Below are 23,496 nucleotides of genomic sequence, written 5' to 3'. Positions count from 1 at the left end.
TTTGGTGATTTTTAGGGAGAAGTTCAAAAAGCGATTCTAATTTCGGTCTTTCCGATCTTATACCATATAATGAAGCCAATATTAAGATGGTCATTCTACCGATAATACCACCTTGTGTTTTCGACTCTTTAACTGCTTCAAAATATATTTGGAAAAACAAGAGAAATGTTTATTTTTAAAAAAAAATTTTTTTTTACAATTATTTAATATTACTCTTATTTTTTATAATTATTTAATAAAAAATTTATATAAGCACGTAACGTATAAACAAAAATGAACTTTGCGAGCTTAAGCACGCAACATATACGCAAAAATGATCTGTCGGGGGCGGCTCTGCCCCAGGGCGGGCAGGGCCATGCCCAGGGCTCCACAATTGGTGGAGGCCCAAATTTATTTAAAAAATTTATTATATATAATATAAATATTATTTATTATGTTGTTCAATTAATTATTATTATATTATAATAGTTATTAAAAAATCGAAAAATATTTATGCATCGTCAACAACAAAGCTATCACCTAAACTGATATGTCAATCTTCGCTTCGTTCATCACCTCTCATTTTGGCGTTGTTTTTCGTCGACACTTTTCATTGCCTCTGCTTGATTATCGACTTTTTTAGCCTTGAGTTTTATAGCTTGATGTTTGATCAATTTTTTCTCGGCCTCTGTGTGCGTTAAAATTTGATTTATGACTCGTTCAATTTAATTTTGATTTAATATTAGATTTTAATATTTATAATTAATTTTATGTCGTGGTTGAAAATTTATGGATTGAAAGTACAAATTTCAAAACTTAATTTTGAAATTTGGAATTTTTATTTAATTTATAGTTGATTGGCTAAATTAACTGCTTCTAAATTAAATTATCACTTAAATTGTGAGTTTTGGTGGTTCAATGTGATTTTTTTGCATAATTTCATAATTTTTATTCATAAAATATGAAGATAATTTCATATAGTTCGATTATATTTGATTTTTTAAATGAGAGTTGATATTTACACTTCATTTTGTGTTACCTACACTTCACTTCATATGTAGAATGCACTGCAAATTTATTCACAAATGGAATGTAAATAACAAAAAATGGAGCGTAAATATCAACTCTTTTTTTTAAATTTATATAAAAAAAATTTATTTTAATCTTCGCCCCGAGCCACTTTTTTCTTTGTACCGACCCTGCGAACTGTGCGTGCTAAAAAAACGAATTGTATAAGCATGCAACGTATACGCAAAAACGAATTGAACAAACACGTAATGCATGTACGCGAAAAACAGACTGTATAAACATGCAATGCATGCAATTGGATACTAGTATCTTCATAAAGTTGCTAGAATGACTAATTTTGATGGTAGTGGTGTGTATCTTGATAAACCAAAAATATCAAAATCTCAAATTATAAAAATATTTTATTTTTATTTGATTAAATAATAAAAATCCACTTTTGTATTTTATCTAAAATATCAAATCTTAATAAATTATATTTTTATCTATATTTATATATTTTTTAGTTTTAAAATAATCATATCACCGTAAAATAAAAAAAATATTATCAAAATATGTTTTTGAAAGCTTTTAAGTTTAATATAATCTATAAATTTTTTAATACAATTTTTTTTAAAAAAACAATATGTATATATGCATAGCATGTATAGGGACGCTAGTATATATATAATACAATAGCACCATGTACTAACTATATGAATTCATGGTAATATTATATTTACTTAAAACATTTTTTTTATTTTAAGTTAACTACATTGTCTTACTATATCATGATATTTATTTAAAATTTATTTTTTCTTCCTATCATCAATTTCAAAAAATTAATAAGTTTATTTTAATATTTTTTTAAAAAAATATTTCATGAGTTCGTTCTTTATTTTCTTACAACACACACGCATTGCTAGTCTGTATTATGTTTAACGGGTTTAGAATAATTAACAATAAGTTGATAACAATTATCATTATATGTTTTTTGAACTTCCAAAGATATCTATTTATATTTAATCAAATATCATAAAAAAATTTATTTTAGTAAATTTTTTGTTCATTAGTAACTATCGTATTTCATCTATTTTTTAAATTTTTTTTAAAAGTATCGAAATATTATTGATTTATATCTAATTTTTGAAGTTTTACATGATTATATAACTCCTACGTAAGAAAATTACATACTCAAAAGTAATTAAAAAAATATCACTTAAACCCAAAAAGATTTTGTGCATATACGTGTGTAGAATTCAAGTAAGATTTCACATCCTTCATCTTCATCCACATTTATTATACTAATCCTTTCCATTCTTATCCCAACCGAGCATTCAACTTTTACCACATCCTCAACCCATCGCATGATAAACTATTCATTCATTACCCAAATACTCAGTATTTTCAAATTTTAATTATTTTGATAAAATCATATATTACCAAATTACCAAGAGAATCATAAGAATAAATATTAAAATAAAAATTTGCAAAATAAATATCATAACAAAGAAATAACAAAATATTAGAAATTGTTTATCCCAAAATCATAATCTTACAAAATAAGATCGGCTCTTTACTAATAATTTTCTAAATCTTATCCAACTACCTCGTTTAACAAAAACATATTAAAATTAATAAATGTGTAATACAACTATACATAGAAATATATATATATATATATATATATATATATATATACAATAATATATATTTTAAAATCTAATCAAGCATTTGGGTCAAGTTATATATATATATACTATATTTTAAAATCTAATCAAGCATTTGGGTCAAGTTATATATATATACAATAATATATATTTTAAAATCTAATCAAGCATTTGGGTCAAGTATGAATAAATATGCTACTAGTACTCCTCAATCTTCGAACTCAAAAATCCTCGTACCCGATTACCCAATTATTTAGTCGGCTCTAGAGACACCCTCTCCATCCTCTAAATTAGAGTCGGATAAGAGGAAATTATTTCCCTAAATGAATCTTGATTAAAGGATAATCTGATGAAGAAGTAGATTTCTTTATTCAAAATTTGAAATGTGAACCAATCTATCGATAAGGTGCCCAGGTGTGAACAGCAAGGACAACAAACTCATAAAAATCAAACTTGGGAACCAAAGCACAAATGGGATTTTTATCCATTACCATAGGATTACCGCTATATTTTAGGCCTCTTATTATGTATCAACACTAGCCCCCAACTTTTTGGTCACTTCAAACCGAAAAAAAAAAAAAAAAAAACATAATAATAACAAAATAGTACCAAATATTCGTAACCTTTTTTTTGTTTACTATTGTTTATTTTATTTTTTGAGTTGGCATTCTTAATTTTTCGCTTCTCTCCTATATATACTCCATTCAACTACGACTCAAGAGTTAAAAATCAGAGCTACGTAAAACTAAAAAGATCGATGCTGCCGTTAGTAGCAGTGCTCCCAAATCATTTGAAATACATCTATTCTTTGTCACGTCCCGAACCATTCATTCAATTTAATACCATAATAAGTTTGCTCCAAGAATTCATTCATCAGAAATGACCTCACCCAGTGGTAAAGGCCAAACCTGCGCAGCGTGCAAGTACCAAAGGAGGAGGTGCACCACAGAATGCCTACTTGCGCCGTATTTTCCTGCCGATCAACCAAAAATTTTTCAGAATGCTCACAAGCTATTTGGAGTCAGTAATATCAAGAAAATACTCGAGCATCTCAGCCTCGATAAAAGAAACATTGCTGTGAAAACGATCAAATACGTTGCTAACATGTGGGATAAGTATCCGGTACATGGACCTTTGGTGGAAATACATCGACTCATTTACAACATTCAAATGGCCGAGGAGGAACTTCAAGCTACTCTGGCACAAGTTACACATTATCGGGATATGTCACACGGTATTGATCCACTGCAAGCTGCCGTGACATTATTTCCTGTTACACCACATGTCTCATATTCTAACCATTTCTATGATTTTAGTGAAAATTATTCTGGTCACAATGAAAATAGTGCTGTCAGTTCTTTGTGGCTTCAACAAATGAGGAATGGTAGTGATAGTAATATGCCTACGTCAACGCCAATGTCTATTCAGCAAAAAAACATCTCAATAGACAAAAACTCATACATGCCTCCGACACCAGGTAAAATAATCTATTGTCACTCATAACAGTGAATGGTAAATGATCTACTCTCTAGTTTATGGCCACTTCCTCTATGGTAGCCGTTATTATTTTATTGAATTTCCTTCACTGATAGCATCAGGATTCGACTTCGATCAAATTTGCTTCACTGATAGGATCATGATTCGACTATCGTTATGGGGTCCTAGACAGCAGATCTAATTTTAACAGGTACCAAGATCGGTCCTTGTCCGTCCTAGACAAGTGGAAGGACAATGAAGATGACTCCCTCTTTAGTGAGATTATATTATATATGAACAAATGCTTGAAACAATATATGTTACTGTTATGGGAACTTATACAATTACTATCGCTAAATATGAAATTTAATATGCAGAATGGAATCATCATAATATGGAGCAGGAAATCATCAATTAAAGACTTGAATATGGAGCGCGGAATCATCAATTAAAGACTTGAGCCTCTGATCCTGATTTGTCTTCTCATTCTTTCTTCTTCTTATGTCGTTATCCACGGAATCATCAATTAAGACTCGAGATCCTGATTTGTCTTCTCATTCTTTCTTATCTTACGTCGTTTAGGTGGTAATCATTTCGTTTCTATTTGAGTATGAGACACTTTGATCTTTTCATCTTCTTGTTTTTATGTCAGTTGACTCAGTTTAGGTTCCTATGTTTTTTTTTTCCGAGAGAGAAACATTTTTCAGAAAATAAACAAGTATTTCTTTCATATTCAACTTTCATTATTCCCAAAATGTTACATATTGTATCGAGCTAAATACATACGTTTTTCCATAATATTGGAAACATACAAAAACATCACCAAAGTACTCCGTCTAAATGCTGCCTTCCCCTCAAGTTTGGGCATCATAAGCAAAATATCTAAGCACCAGGCATAGAGCAGTTCTAATAGGCTTTTCTTCTTCAGGCCAGATTAAGAAGGAGACGGAACTAAGACAAGAAAATGAGCAGGTATAAAAGCAAACCAAAGACGAAAAGATATCCCTTAGGACCTATTCGTCAACCAGAAAATCAACTTTTGCGCATTATCGGCAGGAAATAACTCAGTCACTAACAAAACTAACAGTGTTCTGATGAGTATAATAGATGATTTGCATGAAGCACGGGAAAGATCATCATGCAAATTCATTTTTTCCCGGTTGTTCAATATTGCTCTCTAAAACCTCAGCAGTAATCTATTCACAATTCAAAATTTGTACAGACTTCTAGTTAATTAGAATCCTAAAATCTCTCTACAAGAGAATGAACATTATAATTAGCTTACTTTGCACTTATCTATTGAAACATGTAACTGATTCATGCCTGGTTCATAAGTCTGACAAGACTATTCAACCATGCTTAAAAGAATTCCAAACTTGTGAAGGATTTGAATCACACAAGCCTGGTATTAAATGATCCACAATGGGGGCACTTGTGGTAGAGCCAGTGGAAAGCAGCCGATCCTCTTTTCTCACAATCGTTGCATAATATAACCTGCAAATAGAATGTAGCAGTCCATTACTTCCGCTAAGATATTCAATCACTAGCACCTAGAAGCAAAATAGAATGTAGTCCACCTGTACTTTGCCAGCATACTCCTCGGGAATTTTCTCTTCTGCCAACAACGCGTCTAACATCCCAAAATACACCTGAAAAGGGGACGACTGGTTTTTTTAACCCTAGCAAATTCCAAATTATTGGGTATGTTCAACAGATAAAACCAGTAGGAAATGGATAATAACATAAACATACAAAATCATTTTTCACGAGCTTTATAAATGTCCTGTTCAAAGGGGAAAATAAATTGAATATAGCCACTGAGGATGGTATTCAGAGAGAGCCATAAAAGGTATTCACTAGAAAGCCAACACAAGATATTCAATCAACCTCGAACTCAGTTCATCTACTGATGGAACCTCTGTTTTAATTTCTTTGCTTCAGAAATAGTCATAAGATCCTTACATAGCTGCAGTATTTATGTCCTGCATCCCCAAATCAGTTCTGAAATTAACTACCATTACAAAGGATAAGGCACAGAAGGAGTCTAAAGGCAAACAAGTCATCTCTGAAGCTATGAATTAATCCATGTTACAGTATAGCGAAAGGTGGGTTTGGGTATAGCAGAACTTCAACCTGCAACTATGAGGTTAAAAGCCCAACGTTGATGGTTTTTTTAGTATTACTCAGCTACATAAAAAATAGTGGTTAGTACAAGCAGTTAATGACGCATTTTTGGGATGAGTAGGACATTAAAACTTGTGACCATAAAAACAAAAACGAATTTGTAGTCGCTCACAAATGAAACAGTTATAATATCAAACAAAACATTATAAGAACAAAGATGAACTAACCTGCATGTCACCCAGTGACTTGCTACAAATTGGGCAGATGTAGTGAGAACAAGTGTAGTCCTGACAATAGGATTAGAGATGTTAAAATATGAAAAATTTTGAGCAGTTCCAAAAGGTCCAAAAGAAGATAAATACCTGAAAGCATGCGGAATGCATCAAATGACCACACGGAAGTGCCTTCACAGGAAAGCTTGATGTAAATATAAATTCATGGCAGATAGGACAGTTCTCCTCAAGGCACTTCTCCCTGCATACGTGTACAAAGAGAGACCTTGACATACAAGCATTGCATTTCATGCAATGAAAGTAATCAAATCCCAAGCCTTTCCCTAGCCGACACAAGTTACAGTAAGGGCAATGGTATATTTGCCTGCATATAATTATTTTAAGTCAGAAAATTCAGAAGTTGATGGTTGTCAGGTCTACCTCTAGATATCAGGATATTGATCAAGCTTGAAAAACATGAAATATCGTTTGTTTTGACGTTTCAAAATATTAAAAAATTGGTAGACTGCTTGCTATGCTTCTTAAATAGACTTTCAATATGTATTTGCTCATCACAATAATGAGATCTTCGCAGGTCAAAATATGACTTCTTTTCAGTAGTGGACCATCACCAGAATTTGGTGCATGTGATTTCTGTCTTTACCCATTCTCCAAGTTTATCTTTAGTTTCAAGTAGTTATAATGGTCGCATGCCATGATGCCAATACTATGATTGTACTGCAGTTATGCATGAAACTGATAAGAAAGCTTTTCATGGCTCTCTGAATCCAGATAGTACCAGAACCCTAGTGTACCTGCCCCAAAGCCACAAGATCACGGGATAAATGTTATTTTATAATTTGGAGGCAATATAGACTCCTATTAGTATGATACTTATCTCTCCGCAAATACTTTTGCAACTCCTTAAATATTTAGAAGAAAAACTGCCTTTTAAGCCTCTACTGTAGCTCACAGCACAATAAATTGTAAAGTTGCCGAAATAAGATCTTGAAAAGCATCAAGTCAAATGGTTCAATAAAATCAGGTCGACTTCCTTATCTCACCTTTCATCGTCAAATAATTTGCAGATGTGGCAATAAAATCTAGCCATGGAGAAATCATGGCAAGAACTGGTCGTACATTTGGGGCCTATCGGTTGTATTTTCAGGCATTTCATGCACATCATTTCTGTTATAGTTTTTCTGCAGCGTGAGAGAATGAAAATGAGCGATTCTGCATTTATGTCAAGTGTCAACAAGAAAAACACATGTTGAATCGCTAACCATTCATGCTAGCCTAACCTGTCAATAGAATGATCTGTTATGTCGTCATCATCGTGGCACCGAATGCATGTGTATAGTTTATTGCAGCATGGTGCAAAGATCTTGCAATTCCTCTTGTAGTGTTTGCAACCAAAAGTATGTTTTAGAGAATCCCGATAGGATGGACTTAGACCTGGGATTTCTTCCTTATCATTTGTCTCAGTATCTTCTCTAGATGTCTTTTGTGTTACAATCCAACGACTGCATGAAATCAAAGAACGAGTCAAACCTAGAAAAGGGGGGAAACCTATGACCAATGGTTCAAGAGATTTAAGCAAGTGAATTTATTTAATAAGAACTTTCTGTCAACTAGAGGTAGCAGAACTTGCTAGACATAAACCAGTAGCACCTCCAAAAAAAACTGGAAAAATACACTATTATGTAAGGTGTCAGTGAACATGATGTTTTAACATGTTAAATAGCAGGAATTAAGGGAGAAAGTATATTCTTGTGGTGTCATTACTCATCCTTAATAGGGTATGCTGACGCCATGAATACTTATAACCTTGATGCTTAAGATATTTTACAATGAAGACTCCCAACGCCAAGGCCTTCACATGACATTTGGACATAAAACGAGGCTGTTGATTTAAAGCTCACCTCATCAGTAAATTCTGAATGACATATGATTTTTTCTGAGAATCCAGATTAGCATCACGAGATACTCTTCTTATCGTAGCTTCCAGCTCCTCTTGATTCATAACCAGAGGGTGATCTAGATGGCTCAGTTCATTAGATTTTTTTACTGGAAGTTTTTTTCCATCACGCTGGCATCTGTCATTTGTTTCATTGCATTTCTTCTGGTCAACCTCGTTCTGAAATTGAATCAAATCTTGAGATCTGTATCCATCCTGGCCTCCCACTGTTGCTTCATCGACAATGCAAGATCCAGACTGCTCAGAAGTTTCAAAAGAAAATTCTTTTTGTGCCTCTCTGTCATCTGTATTCTTTTTACTTGGCGTACCTTCTCTTATCAGATACATTGAAACAACTTCCAGGGGATCAGCAACCAAAGAAGGAGAAGGTCTTGATACCTTTGTAATCATCGGTAAGCAATATCCTGTCATGCCCTTCCCCCATTCACCTAACCATTCATCGAACTTTGTATTTCTTGTAACCTTGTGCCATAAAGACATCATCGCTTTCTGTTCATCAGAAGTTAAGTATGCCATCAGCCAGGGTATCATTTCCTGCAGTAGTTCTGCCCTTGTTCGTCCAAGCATGTGTCCTACAATCTTTTCTTCTTCAGAAGCAGAGAAACATCCCCTAAATCTTGAAAAAATTTCAACTTCCTCTCGGTGTATATGATCAGATATTACTTTCTGCAGGGATAAGCAACAATCATGGAGCTGTAAGCATAATTGTTGGCGATGCATCAGCCCAGTTTCATTGCTGGCCACATCATGGAAATTAGAGATCTCATTTAGGATCAAGGAAGTTTTCATGAATTGTTTAACTTCCAATTTATGATCGATGCTGTAAGAGTGGCTGATGTTTTGAAGTGCTTCCTTCAATTCCAGAGCGGGAAAGGCGATCTCATCCTCTGAAATACTATGAATTTGATACATATTGTACAAAAGGTTGAATCGTCTCTCAAAGTTTGCAAAAAACCCAAAATCCATGGCCAGATTAGATGAAAGGGACACAAGATATTCCAGATCTTTTATGAAAGCTCTATGGACGAGAAAGATGTGGTCCATTGGTCTCGACTCAAGAGATAAAAAGAAAGTATGCCCAGATTCTGCAGGACGTTTTTGAACTTGGAGTACGCTTTCAAAAATCCGAGGGAATAATATCCGCAGATTCACCACAGAAGAATTTGATGAATCATGAATTGCCGATGCGGCAGAGGAAGAAGATGAAGGGTTAACTACACTTTTCTTCACCTTTATATCCCAACTTGGATCTAGAGACTTTTCACAGAATTCAGCACTCTGCCTAACTTGCTCAACCAAGTAATAGCTTCTACCACTTAACATTTCTTGCAAAGCTTGTCTAAATTTTTCGGCAGAGGTCTTCCCAGAAGAACCTATGCGAACCCACTCGTACAGAAGAGAAATAAAAGACTTATCGATCAAAGGGCAGTCCAAAACCATGTTCTTCAGAATTGAATTGAACTGATTCTCATAAAAATAAGCAGAGTACCAGGTGACAGTGGACTTTAGCAACCCAAGGGGCATCATACGAAGGCTTGTGTATAGTAACCACAGTTGCATTTCTCGGGAGCAATTCTTGCTAAGAAATGCAAAAACCTGGAATAAATCGAAAAAATAAAATCGATGGAGTAAAATAGACCACTGTTCAACCACTAACATCATTAAGATAAATTAAGGCATCATGGAAAATAATTCGATTATTTCTTCTTGGTATGTATGCATAGGTGAAAAAGTAGGGGTATATAAGAATTTGAGTGTCTGAAGAGTAGGGGTATATAAGAATTTGAGTGTCTGAAGAGTGCTTTTCCAGTTAAAAAATATGATTTTGAATTCAATAACTATGAACCGTGAATTAAGAATTGGTTTGTACTATTCAACTTAAGTTGATTCATGGGATATTGGCATAATATGTGTGATAGCTAACAAAGTTTATAACTGACCTCTCACAGAAGATTACCTTTCTATTCAACCAACCTATATCAAATGAATCAAAGCACCACATAATATTCTGCATAATTCCTCTGATTGTAGACTTGATAACAAAGTAAAACTATATGCTTGTAAAACTAAATTTGTACGCAGAATATACCGTGCTTCAAACTATAACCCTGGGGCAGTAATTTATAACAAAGAACAACTTGAAGTGCAACAAATCAAAGGAAAGAAAACGAGCAGTGGGCCCTTAATGTAAAAATCGAGTATGATAGTGATTAGTACCTTAGATTCAAGAACGGACAGGTTTTTGTTGAACCCCTCCACAAGGGACTCCAATTCTTTGGAAAGCATCTCAATGAAGCTTCTTGGTTGTTCCGAACTTTGAGGTTCAATAAACAGCAACCTTCTTAGACATTCAATCTGACTTTCTTCAACCAGTCGACTGCAAGGGGGTAGGTTGCTTTTGGCTAATTCACTAAACACTGGATAGAAGATTTTGTCCAAAGAATTGCTGCAATCAAACAGATAACAGAAAATAAAACTGTTAGGCATGCACATAGTCATAGAAATACAAAAATTGTCTTATGACACAGATTTTGAATATTTTTCGAAACATCTTCATGTTAATAGTAACGAAAAATCAAGAAACCTTGACAAAACATACAATAAAGGTTAAGAAGTCAAGAAGATTACCTATAGTAGATCAGCACATCTGCAGTAAATTTTAAATGAACAATGACAGGGGGAAGGGTGGTAAAGGAGTCTGAACTTCTAATCTGACGCAATTCTTCAATAGTTTGATTGAAGTCTCTTAAAATAGCAGCATGCCAATGAGAAATACCGTTAATAGGGACCTCAGTGCCACTTGCTTCGATCGAGCATACTTTATCATTCTGCAGAATCTGACGAGGATATAGCTCGAGTATACCCTTGGATCTGTATAATTCATTCAAAAATTGATACCCTTTCCCACATATATTGCCGGGATCAGAAGAAGATCTCTCATTATGTTGAAGCCAGGAAACCACCACCTATGGAAGTCAACAGTTATTGAGGAAAATACCCTGCATCCCTTCAGAAATTTCGCAAAGGTTTTACCTCTTGAAGTAATATGTCACTAGATATGACAACCTTTATGCAGTCCAGGACCTCTAGTTTTTCGTCCAAAGAAAGATGAAATGTCATCCATGGCAAAAACTCCTCCAACAGTATGACAGGAACACTGCACATGTACTGCCAGACAAGCTGAGCCTGTTCTTCAGAAGTGAAATTCTGCTTCAACAAAGGAAAAACCTGCATTCGCACCCAGGTAGATTAGAATGTTGGGGGGAGGAGGGTGCAAACATAAGATTTGGCATGTGCATCGCCGAACTTTATAAAAATGGACTAGTTATGTTACTATTCTCAATTATTCTCCGTCAACTAGCAATATCCACAAATTCTTTATGAACATCTTCTGGAACAATAAAACATTAGATTGCCTAGAAAAATGCAAATATTTCTGGACATGTGTGTGCCCACACTGTAAGAACCGAATTCCCGTAGAGTAGGAACCTATTTCACAAACATCGAAATTCATATGTGAGGTTTGTTAATCCAAACATAATTCATACTAAAATCAGTAAGCAGTGATGAGAAATTTTCTGATAATCACCTGTTGTTCTTCTTTCTCCATGTGATGGCAAATCATCGCCTGGACAGTACCCAAGGAAAAAAGAAGCTCTTGAAACATCTGTGAAGTGCCTTCATCTTTTTTCAGGAAGATATCCAAGAGATGAAAGATGGACCTGAATTCATCATCAATAGATTTATGTTCAATCGAATATGTTGGCATCACATTCTTTACACGTTGATCTAATGCCAGAAATATAACCTGTTGGAAAATTAAAAAATTTCGTCAGGAGTTTAAATTCATTCTAATACTGTTCTGGTTGTAAATGAAAACTTGAAGGAAGTACTGGTATAGGAACATTTTCATTTTTGCTGATAAAACAAGAGTTAAAAATTTAGATGCAGAATTTTGTTTGATTATTATAGGCACGTGAAAATAAGAGTCCCTTGAATTGAGGTGCACTAAATAATGATATTTTAGAAATTGAGTGTCTGAAGAAATGCATGTCACGTGTAATCGAATATTCATAATATTCTATCACCGTTAGGAAAAATTTAGATGCAGAATTTTGTTAACCAATCATGACTTGCTTTCGATCGGATTACAAAGCTAGATGTTAGAAATGAATGAAATAGTCCTAGAAAAAACAAAAGCAAATAGTAAAAAAACAATCGTCTTGCTTAGTTAGCTCAATTATCCAAGTATGTTCCAAGTCAACTACTTTGCAACAAGAGATATCCTTTCGACTTAATTCAGGGATATTAAGAATTTAAACGCCGATGAAAAAGAAACCAGTAATTGATAATCACATCTTATAATCAGTTAAATAGATAATTGAGAATTTGGTCTCAACTGACCTCGTCTTCGGCAGCACAGTGATAATTATACACCAGTTTCAAGAATTCCAACCTCTGCGATAGGTTAATCACAATTTCCCGGTTACATCCCCCAGCCTCCGCCGCATCCCGGCGGAGCGAAGACAGCTCCGACCGGAAAGCCTTGTGAGAAGCGACGAAGAACAAAACGGGTGCATCGACGAGTTTGATTCCCTCGAGCGACGACGGCAACCCCACCCAGTCCTCCTCCTTCTCGCATTCTCCGCCGTCCATCCAGTGACGCGCCGCCGCCAAGTACCATCAAATTGAGGAGCGGAGCAGAGGGAGAAGCTCCAGCATTGGCACGCGATCGCCATTTTATGGGGGTTTTCTGTGTGTCAATGGGGGGCCACATCGAGTTTCAAACTTCTAATATTATTAATTAATTCTGTTTTTTTAAATGGCTTATTAGGTTAGTTAAGTTGTAATATTTTGCTGGTAAATCTGCCACGTTTGACTTCGTGACAAACGGTCTGTGGCGCCAGTAGTTTGTGCTATTGCCAGAGCTTAAGTTGTTTTCGCCAGACCTTCGATTTTTTTTTTATTATTATTATTTATTTATTATTTTGAAATAGCAGACTTTAAATTTGATCTATATAAATGCAAATTAATCAAACTTGATTCAGCTCTAAAAAGTAAATAATATTCTTAAAACGAGTACAGATTATGATCTAATTTTAAATTATTCATAAGACAAAAAATCTCCACTCGTTCTCCATGTTATAACGATTATTGATTCTCTTAGGTATCGTGTGGTTCGAGTTATGATATAAATAATACATAGATAAGTAATATAATGCAATAAAAAAAAATAAGTTAAATGATAGTTAATATATTATTTGATTTGGTTGATAGATTATATTTGATTTGATTGATTAAATTTTATATAAAAATGATAAATTACCAATTTGTCTTTTTAACAATAAATAAAATATTAATAATATTATTTATAAGGGATAATATAGTAATTTAAATTCAATGATTTGATTGATGTAATATAATTAATTGATGATTTGATTGATGTAAAATAAATAATTAATAGATGGATAAATAATATGACAAGAAAAACGCGATATTGAATCAGATAAATTATATATAGATTAATAAAACATCAAACAAAACAGTACCTAGTTCATATTAATTAATATATCACTGATGGTCGTAATTAATTTAAAATACTTTGGTTAAAACAATATTTATTTGTTTGTCGCAAAAACTCCTCTTCAAATGTGGTAAACGATAATTGGTTGTCGCAAACATGCGTGTGTCTAATTGTAAGTATGATCTAAGTTTGGTTGTATTCGGATTGATTACATTTCAATTTCAGATTCATGGATTTTAAATATGTTTTCATGTTTAAAGAAGCGAAACAAAAATACTTTAAATTCATCCATTACATGTTAGATAACATTTTATGTTCATTATGATGAATTTCAAACGCATCTAATAATATGTCACTTGAAATTTATTATAATTTTTTTTATCACAAATGTGTAAATAAGCAAAATATAAGTTTACAATTTTAAATATTGTTTTGCTACAATAATAAAACTATGATCAAAGTTTATAAATTTGAAGTCCATCGATTTAAATGTAACACGATGTTTTTTAAACGAATAAGATCACATGTTGAAAATCCATAATTCATTAACAGCGGACAAAAACAAAACATATTTTGAGGATAAAACTAACTAGTTACAGGGGGAATTTTTTATTTTCGGGGCAAGCTTGTTAAGAAAAAAAATGAAAAGCTCTTTCTAGAAATTTTTTCGAACACTTCCCAAGTAAACCATTGCATATGGATGGATTATTCTATGTTATACCTGAAGTACTTCTCTTATGATGTGGTCAGATTACAACCATTGGATCATCAACACACATGTTAATTTTCATACAAAATATAAAGATCCCACATGTTCTAATGATATTGAAATAGGGGTAGAAACACTCTCGATTTAGCATAGACTAATCCAACGTGGACAATGCCAACTCATAGTTTCATTCCACGGTGGAAGCAGTGCCACGTGGAGAAAAACATTGTCATGTTGATTGTCCGTAGCTCAGCGTGGACCTTGCCACATCCTATTATTTGGACAATGTTGACCCATGCACGGGGAGGAGTGTGCACACGCGCACTAAATTGCTGATAATAATAATAATAATAATAATAACCACTGATAGATTCGCCGCTCCTGAATAAAGATTAAAGACTTTGATTTTTTTTTATATAAATAAAATAAAAAAGGTATTGTGTATTATAAAAATTACGTATTAATACTGTATTGTTTGTAATAATACTAATCACATGTGGGGATATGGAGATGACAAGAAATAATTAATAACTAAAAAGTTTCTTTTGATAGTTAATTTATTTTTAAAAAATTAATATTTTATCAAGTCGTTATGAAATTCAATTTAAATATAGATACTTGTTATGTGTACTTGCATGGAGGTTTCGCTGCAAAGAACAGTATTCTATAAGCCAAATTCAATTTAAATATGAGCACTTGTTATAATGTAATTCGGTTTTGTGGAAGCTGACGAGATGTAACACCCGGTATTTTTAGTTACATAAATCCGCCTGCATAATTAGGATATTTAATTATTTAAATTTATGATTTATGGGTTAAATAATTATGTGAATTATTTATGCATGATTTAAGTTATTTTTTTAAGCATTTAACCCATAATTAGGGATTTTTATGATTTTTAGTATTTTTATTATTTAATCGCGTAGACGGGACCGTGGACGGACGGGATGACAACTTTCGAGCCAAATTATTTTATGAGCCTTTTTGGAGCCTTAAAATATTATTTTGAGTTTTATTATCTCAAAATTTTAAGTATTTAATTTTATATAATTTTAGGAGTCCTTTTTATTCAAAAATTAGCCAAAATATTGACTTTTTACTATTTTTAAAAATTCCCTACTCTAATATTTCGGGATTTAACTTTCCCATCAGATTATTTTTATTATTAGGAATTTTTAAATAAGTGTTCTATGGTATAATATAATTCTAATTAAGTTATTATCTTAATTAAATTCTATTTAACCTAAAACCCTAAACCTAATATCCCTAACCTCACGTCCCAAAGCCTTAGCCGACATCTCCCTTTTTCTTCAGCACCTCCATCGACTGAACAATCTCCAAGAAGACTCCATAGCCGATCCTCTTCAAAGTTTTAAGGTTTCTCGTCGCCCGTCGTCCCGGAAACGTCCTACGTGCGTGCTAAATTGATTTCTACGGTGAAAGGCATGTTTTATTTCATCTTTATTTCACCATATCAGTGTTATATGTGCATGTTTTGTATGCATCAAGATCCTTAAGAACTTTTCAGAAAATGGCATGAGTTTGTTGAGTACCTCACGTTTTTTTTTCATTGGTTGGCATCATCTCACGTTTTTTTATTGGCAAGGGCGGTTCATGGCTGCTGGCAGGGGTCTTCATGGGTGTGTGAGGGTCCCTAGGGTCGGCCTAAACCAGGGCTAAGGGCTGGAGATGGCTAGGAAGAGGCTGGGCATGGCTGCACAAAATCTGTGCTGTTCGCGCAGGTTTAGGGGTTCAAGGAAGGGAGCTTCGTTCTCCTTCCTCAGACCACGGTTTAGGGTAAGGCCGGTTGGGTTAGAACCCCATTTGAGTTTTCTAAGTTTTTGCAGAAGGTTGCATGGGCTTTCGTGGTCGGAGCTTCGAGGACGAAGGGTTTTCCCGCAGCTGCTCGGGTCTGCGCGACAGTGCAGAAGGGCCGGGTTGCAGGGCTTCGTTCTCACTCCATAGTCGACGGTTTGGGCTGGTTCTTGGCTTGTTGGAAAGGTCTGGATGTGAGCTAAGTCCTAGGGGTGGTGCTCCGGCCGGTGGGTGGCCGGAGCATGGCGGCCGCCGGCGTTCTTTGCAACTGCTCGTGGCCGCAGCAGTGCAGGGAAGAGGGTGATCGAGTTGGGGCTTTGGGAGTGGTTCCGGGTCGGGTCTTGGGTCCGGGTCGGGGCGGTTAGGTAGTGGGTCGGGTTAGTGAGTTCGGGTCCGAGTTTGGTGGGCCGGGCTCGAGTCTTTTTATTTTTAAAGTATTTTACGAATTTATGTGTTTTTGGGTCAAATAAATTGAAATAAAATTATTTGGACTCCCAAATAATTTTATTTGGACTTTTAAAATTTTTAATTAAGTTAGTCCATTTATTTTATGGGCTTTTGGGCCCATAAAAGTTAATGGGCCAGTCTTTGGATTTTTGGGCCCAATGGGCCAGTTTAAGTGTTATTGGGCTTAGTGTAATTTTAATGGGCTTTATTAATTTAATTGGGCTTAGAATAATTATTTGGGCTTAAAGTTTGAAATAATGGGCTTAAGTATGTTAATGGGCCAGATTTAAGTTAATGGGCTTGTGTGTAGGGCCAGCAGTCCAGGACCATCCATGAGAAAATTTGCATGTGTCCTGAATATATATTTAATTATTTATATGCATTTAAGTTATTTTAATATTTATATGTTAGTAAGAAATTAAATTAAATATATATGATGGACACACATTTTATTCAAGTACATGCATTCATGAAATAATATTTTATGCATGATTTAATGTTTAAGTTGAGCAATAAAAATATTTTATGTTGGAAGTTGAAGTAGTGTGACAATTTAAGGGGGATTCGTCCCCATATGATTGAAGGGCAGTTTACTGCCAATTTAAGAGGTGATTCGTCACCGGCCACGTACGTAGGTTTCCACGCTGATCAGTATTTAATGTATGATTTAAGGTTACACTACGGATACAACCATGCTATGTTAGAAAATAAATTGCTCAATATTGTTATGTATTATGTTATGTATTATGTTTATTTAAGTAAGTTATGTTATGTAATTTTTAAGCATGCTCATTCATGTATATGTATGTATTAGTATTAAATTGGTTTAAATTATTTTAAACCCTTGTTATGTTAGCATGTTGGGCCTCTAGGCTCACTACACTGGTATGGTGCAGGTGAGTACGTTGAGGATGACATTGTACCCACCGGAGGCGAGGACGTATGAGCATGCATGCAATGGCCCCGTGACCGTGAAATATTCTGAGTCGCTATGCATGTTATTGTTCTTGTCAGCATGATACATTTTTATTATTTTCAGTGATTGAGGGTCTAGAATATTTATTTAATATTTTCAGTGCATGCAAACTTTTATTTACTTATGCAGTATATTTTTAATTAATGTTTGACTCAGATATTTATTATATTTTTAAGAATGCATTTTTATTTAAGTATTTAATTGTTTATTCATTTTAAATATTTTTATTCTGTGCATATATGTATGGGAATATATGTACATATTTTATTTAGTAAGTATAAAAAAAAAAAATTTCCGCATATTTATTTATTATAGAGTTTGGGTCGTTTCAGTTGGTATCAGAGCACGGTCCTCGGAGGGGTCCTCACTGCTATGCGAGCTCAGAAATCCACGCTACCGGTCTGTAAGTTTTAAATGTTTATAGTATGATTTAAATTTCTAGAATTTAAGTTAGCATTAATTTTAAACCACTTAGTTATGCATGGCGATTTACGTAAAGAAATATGGGGTGATGCAACATGCCTCGGAGACGAGTAGTCCTTAGGGGTGAAATTGGGTAAATTAAGATTTTGGTGCAGCTACTTGGAAATATTTTCTGCGTGCAGGGAGAATTCTAGTTGGAGGCAACTCCACGTTTGCGTTGCTAGATTCAGGGGCTACGCATTCGTTTATCTCCCTGGAGTTTATCAGGCGGGTAGGCATCACACCTGAGAGTAGTGACAGCGGGTATGATGTTACTATGCCGTCAGGGCAGATTATGTCTACCTCGAAGGTTATTCGAGGACTGGAGTTAGAGCTGCAGGGACACTCCATTCGAGCAGATGTAGTAGTCTTGCCTTTGAGTGGTTTTGATCTTATTTTGGGTATGGACTGGTTGACAGTCAATGGAGCTTCGATTGATTTTCGTCGGAGATCAGTGTCAGTGAGACCTACAGGGGGCGACCCGTTCACTTTTCATGCATCTCAGAGCAGTGATATTCCTCAGGTGATATCCTATATTCAGGCGAGGAAGTTGTTGAGACGGGGTTGCCAGGGGTTTCTAGCGAGTATTGTCACGACTTCAGAGCCATCTAGCAGATCATTATCAGAGTTAGAGGTGGTTCGTGACTTTCCGGATGTCTTTCCGGAGGATGTGGCAGGAATTCCACCAGTAAGAGAGGTGGAGTTCAGTATTGACTTAGTGCCAGACACCGTGCCTATCTCTAAGGCACCGTACAGGCTTGCTCCTACCGAGATGAAAGAGTTGAAGGGGCAGATTCAGGAGTTGTTAGAGAAAGGCTTTGTTCGACCTAGCTTTTCTCCTTGGGGAGCTCCGGTGTTGTTTGTGAAGAAGAAGGATGACAGTATGAGACTGTGCATCGATTACCGAGAGCTTAACAGAGTCACAGTGAAGAACAAGTATCCACTGCCGAGGATAGAGGACTTGTTTGACCAGTTGCAGGGAGCTTCAGTGTTCTCCAAGATCGATCTGCGATCTGGTTACCATCAGTTGCGTGTTAGGGATGCAGATGTGTCCAAGACTGCTTTCCGGACACGATATGGGCATTACGAGTTCTTAGTGATGCCATTTGGGTTGACCAATGCTCCAGCGGTTTTCATGGATCTCATGAACCGAGTCTTTCAGCCATATCTGGATCAGTTCATCATAGTCTTTATTGATGATATTTTGATCTATTCTAGGAGCATCGAGGAGCATAGACAGCACCTTCAGACCGCATTGCAGACTTTGAGGGAGCATCGGTTGTATGCCAAGTTCAGCAAGTGCGAGTTTTGGCTTGAGCAGGTGGCATTTCTTGGCCACATTATTTCGAGAGATGGAGTTGCAGTCGATCAGTCTAAGGTGGAGGCAGTGCAGAATTGGGGCATTCCGAAGAATGCTTCAGAGATTCGCAGTTTCTTGGGTTTGGCCGGATACTACAGGAAGTTCATCAAGGGTTTTTCTTCTATTGCAGTACCCTTGACTTCCTTGACCAAGAAGAATGCGAAGTTTATATGGAGTTCAGAGTGTCAGAGGAGCTTCGATCAGTTGAAGGAAGCACTCACTACTGCACCAGTGTTAGCGATGACAGTACCACACGAGGAGTTAGTGGTGTACACCGACGCGTCTAAACTGGGTTTAGGCGCAGTGCTTATGCAGTGTGGTAAGGTTATTGCGTATGCGTCGAGGCAACTAAAGATTCACGAGCAGAATTACCCGACGCATGACTTGGAGTTAGCAGCAGTGGTTTTCGCTTTGAAAATCTGGAGGCACTATCTGTATGGCGAGAAGTGCAAGATTTTTACAGACCACAAGAGTCTCAAGTACTTCTTCACACAGAAGGAGTTGAACATGAGACAGCGCAGATGGTTGGAATTGGTGAAGGACTATGATTGTGACATTAGCTACCATCCGGGTAAGGCTAATGTAGTGGCCGATGCTTTGAGTCGGAAGTCATCAGTGGTATCATGTTTGACTGTGCAGTTACCACTACAGAGCGAGATTCAAAGATTTGGTTTGGAGTGCTATCCGAGTGGCCATGCACCGAGCTTGTCAGTGTTGACGGTGCAACCAGTTCTGCGAGATCGGATTAGAGAGGGGCAGTCCACTGATGAGGAGTTACAGCGATGGAGACAGAGAGATGAGGCTAGAGGAAATCTCTTATATACAGTGAAGGATGACATCGTTCAGTACCGTGGGAGGATGTGGGTACCGAACATCGATCAGTTGCGAGCTGAGATTTTGACAGAGGCTCACGCATCTCCGTACTCCATTCACCCCGGAAGTACGAAGATGTACAAGGACTTGCAACTATTGTATTGGTGGCCCGGGATGAAGAGTGACATCGGGAGAGTGGTGTCAGAGTGCTTGACTTGTCAGCAAGTCAAGGCAGAGCATCAGCGTCCAGCGGGACTTCTTAGACCTCTCCCCATTCCGGAATGGAAGTGGGAGAACATTACGATGGACTTCGTGGTTGGCTTACCGAGGAGTACCAGAGGGTGTACAGCGATTTGGGTGATTGTGGATAGACTCACCAAGTCAGCTCATTTCTTGCCGGTAAAGACTACTTACACCTTGACACAGTATGCAGAGCTTTACATCAGAGAGATTGTTAGACTGCATGGCATACCAGTGTCTATCGTGTCAGACAGAGATCCGAGGTTCACCTCAGCGTTTTGGAAGAGTCTGCACACAGCCTTGGGGACTAGACTTTTGTTCAGTACAGCTTTTCATCCCCAGACAGATGGTCAGTCCGAGAGAGTGATCCAGGTTCTCGAGGATCTTCTGAGAGCTTGTGTTATCGATTTTCGAGGATCTTGGGAGACTAGACTGCCATTAGTGGAGTTTACCTATAACAACAGCTTTCAGTCGTCTATAGGTATGGCTCCATATGCAGCGCTCTATGGGAGGAGATGCAGATCTCCGGTGCATTGGGATGAGGTTGGAGAGAGGATTTTGTTGGGTCCAGAGATTGTGCAGCAGACAGCTGACATTGTGACGCAGATTCGAGACAGGATGAGGACTGCGCAGAGTCGGCAGAAGAGTTATGCGGATGCCAGACGACGCGATTTGGAGTTCGCGGTAGGTGATCACGTATTCTTGAAGGTGTCACCTATGAAGGGAGTAGCGCGTTTTGGGCGGAGAGGCAAGCTTAATCCGAGATACATAGGGCCATTCGAGATCTTGGAGCGAGTTGGCACGTTGGCCTATCGTTTAGCTCTACCTCCAGGGCTAGCGGCAGTGCACAACGTATTCCATGTATCCATGCTTCGGAGATATGTTTCCAACCCGTCGCATGTGTTGGATTTTGAGCCCTTACAGTTGCCGCCAGATCTTGTTTACGAGGAGAGACCAGTGCGGATTTTGGCTAGAGAGGAGCGGAGGCTTAGGACGCGGGTCATACCGATGGTCAGAGTCCAGTGGCTGAATCACTCGGAGGAGGAAGCTACTTGGGAGACCGAGGAGGATATGAGGACTCGCTACCCGGAGTTGTTCGGGTAAGTACTTTAATTTCGAGGACGAAATTCAATTTAAGGGGGGGAGAATTGTAACACCCGGTATTTTTAGTTACATAAATCCGCCTGCATAATTAGGATATTTAATTATTTAAATTTATGATTTATGGGTTAAATAATTATGTGAATTATTTATGCATGATTTAAGTTATTTTTTTAAGCATTTAACCCATAATTAGGGATTTTTATGATTTTTAGTATTTTTATTATTTAATCGCGTAGACGGGACCGTGGACGGACGGGATGACAACTTTCGAGCCAAATTATTTTATGAGCCTTTTTGGAGCCTTAAAATATTATTTTGAGTTTTATTATCTCAAAATTTTAAGTATTTAATTTTATATAATTTTAGGAGTCCTTTTTATTCAAAAATTAGCCAAAATATTGACTTTTTACTATTTTTAAAAATTCCCTACTCTAATATTTCGGGATTTAACTTTCCCATCAGATTATTTTTATTATTAGGAATTTTTAAATAAGTGTTCTATGGTATAATATAATTCTAATTAAGTTATTATCTTAATTAAATTCTATTTAACCTAAAACCCTAAACCTAATATCCCTAACCTCACGTCCCAAAGCCTTAGCCGACATCTCCCTTTTCTTCAGCACCTCCATCGACTGAACAATCTCCAAGAAGACTCCATAGCCGATCCTCTTCAAAGTTTTAAGGTTTCTCGTCGCCCGTCGTCCCGGAAACGTCCTACGTGCGTGCTAAATTGATTTCTACGGTGAAAGGCATGTTTTATTTCATCTTTATTTCACCATATCAGTGTTATATGTGCATGTTTTGTATGCATCAAGATCCTTAAGAACTTTTCAGAAAATGGCATGAGTTTGTTGAGTACCTCACGTTTTTTTTTCATTGGTTGGCATCATCTCACGTTTTTTTATTGGCAAGGGCGGTTCATGGCTGCTGGCAGGGGTCTTCATGGGTGTGTGAGGGTCCCTAGGGTCGGCCTAAACCAGGGCTAAGGGCTGGAGATGGCTAGGAAGAGGCTGGGCATGGCTGCACAAAATCTGTGCTGTTCGCGCAGGTTTAGGGGTTCAAGGAAGGGAGCTTCGTTCTCCTTCCTCAGACCACGGTTTAGGGTAAGGCCGGTTGGGTTAGAACCCCATTTGAGTTTTCTAAGTTTTTGCAGAAGGTTGCATGGGCTTTCGTGGTCGGAGCTTCGAGGACGAAGGGTTTTCCCGCAGCTGCTCGGGTCTGCGCGACAGTGCAGAAGGGCCGGGTTGCAGGGCTTCGTTCTCACTCCATAGTCAACGGTTTGGGCTGGTTCTTGGCTTGTTGGAAAGGTCTGGATGTGAGCTAAGTCCTAGGGGTGGTGCTCCGGCCGGTGGGTGGCCGGAGCATGGCGGCCGCCGGCGTTCTTTGCAACTGCTCGTGGCCGCAGCAGTGCAGGGAAGAGGGTGATCGAGTTGGGGCTTTGGGAGTGGTTCCGGGTCGGGTCTTGGGTCCGGGTCGGGGCGGTTAGGTAGTGGGTCGGGTTAGTGAGTTCGGGTCCGAGTTTGGTGGGCCGGGCTCGAGTCTTTTTATTTTTAAAGTATTTTACGAATTTATGTGTTTTTGGGTCAAATAAATTGAAAT

At 36.7% G+C, this 23,496-nt stretch overlaps 1 protein-coding gene and 1 long non-coding RNA gene across 6 annotated transcripts; one reads left to right on the top strand and one right to left on the bottom strand.

The window, feature by feature from the left end:
• Positions 1–3,258: 3,258 nt before the first annotated feature.
• Positions 3,259–13,207, bottom strand: LOC140880635 (zinc finger protein BRUTUS-like At1g74770). 5 transcript variants are annotated; one of them, XM_073285248.1, is made up of 13 exons: positions 12,849–13,207; positions 12,034–12,252; positions 11,478–11,672; positions 11,073–11,410; positions 10,662–10,890; positions 8,389–10,040; positions 7,768–7,989; positions 7,531–7,668; positions 6,617–6,851; positions 6,482–6,541; positions 5,708–5,779; positions 5,529–5,624; positions 3,259–3,627 (listed from the first exon to the last, which is right to left on the bottom strand). In XM_073285248.1, exons 1-13 carry the CDS (start codon positions 13,098–13,100, stop codon positions 3,466–3,468), a joined length of 3,870 nt encoding a protein of 1,289 aa, XP_073141349.1. In that variant the 5' UTR covers positions 13,101–13,207; the 3' UTR covers positions 3,259–3,465. The 5 variants fall into 5 exon arrangements, 4 of the variants coding, with proteins under 4 accessions (XP_073141349.1, XP_073141351.1, XP_073141350.1 ...); XM_073285250.1 differs by having other exon boundaries at positions 12,034–12,166; positions 12,849–12,975; XR_012149706.1 differs by having other exon boundaries at positions 3,501–3,627; positions 5,454–5,624.
• On the top strand, positions 3,750–4,860 carry LOC140880637 (uncharacterized). Its single transcript, XR_012149707.1, has 2 exons — positions 3,750–3,888; positions 3,971–4,860. It is a non-coding gene; the product is annotated as an uncharacterized lncRNA (long non-coding RNA).
• Positions 13,208–23,496: the final 10,289 nt, after the last annotated feature.

Source organism: Henckelia pumila, chromosome 2, assembly GCF_033568475.1.
Source record: "Henckelia pumila isolate YLH828 chromosome 2, ASM3356847v2, whole genome shotgun sequence".
NCBI classification, from domain to species: domain Eukaryota; kingdom Viridiplantae; phylum Streptophyta; class Magnoliopsida; order Lamiales; family Gesneriaceae; genus Henckelia; species Henckelia pumila.
This window is presented reverse-complemented; position numbering and strand designations above follow the sequence as displayed.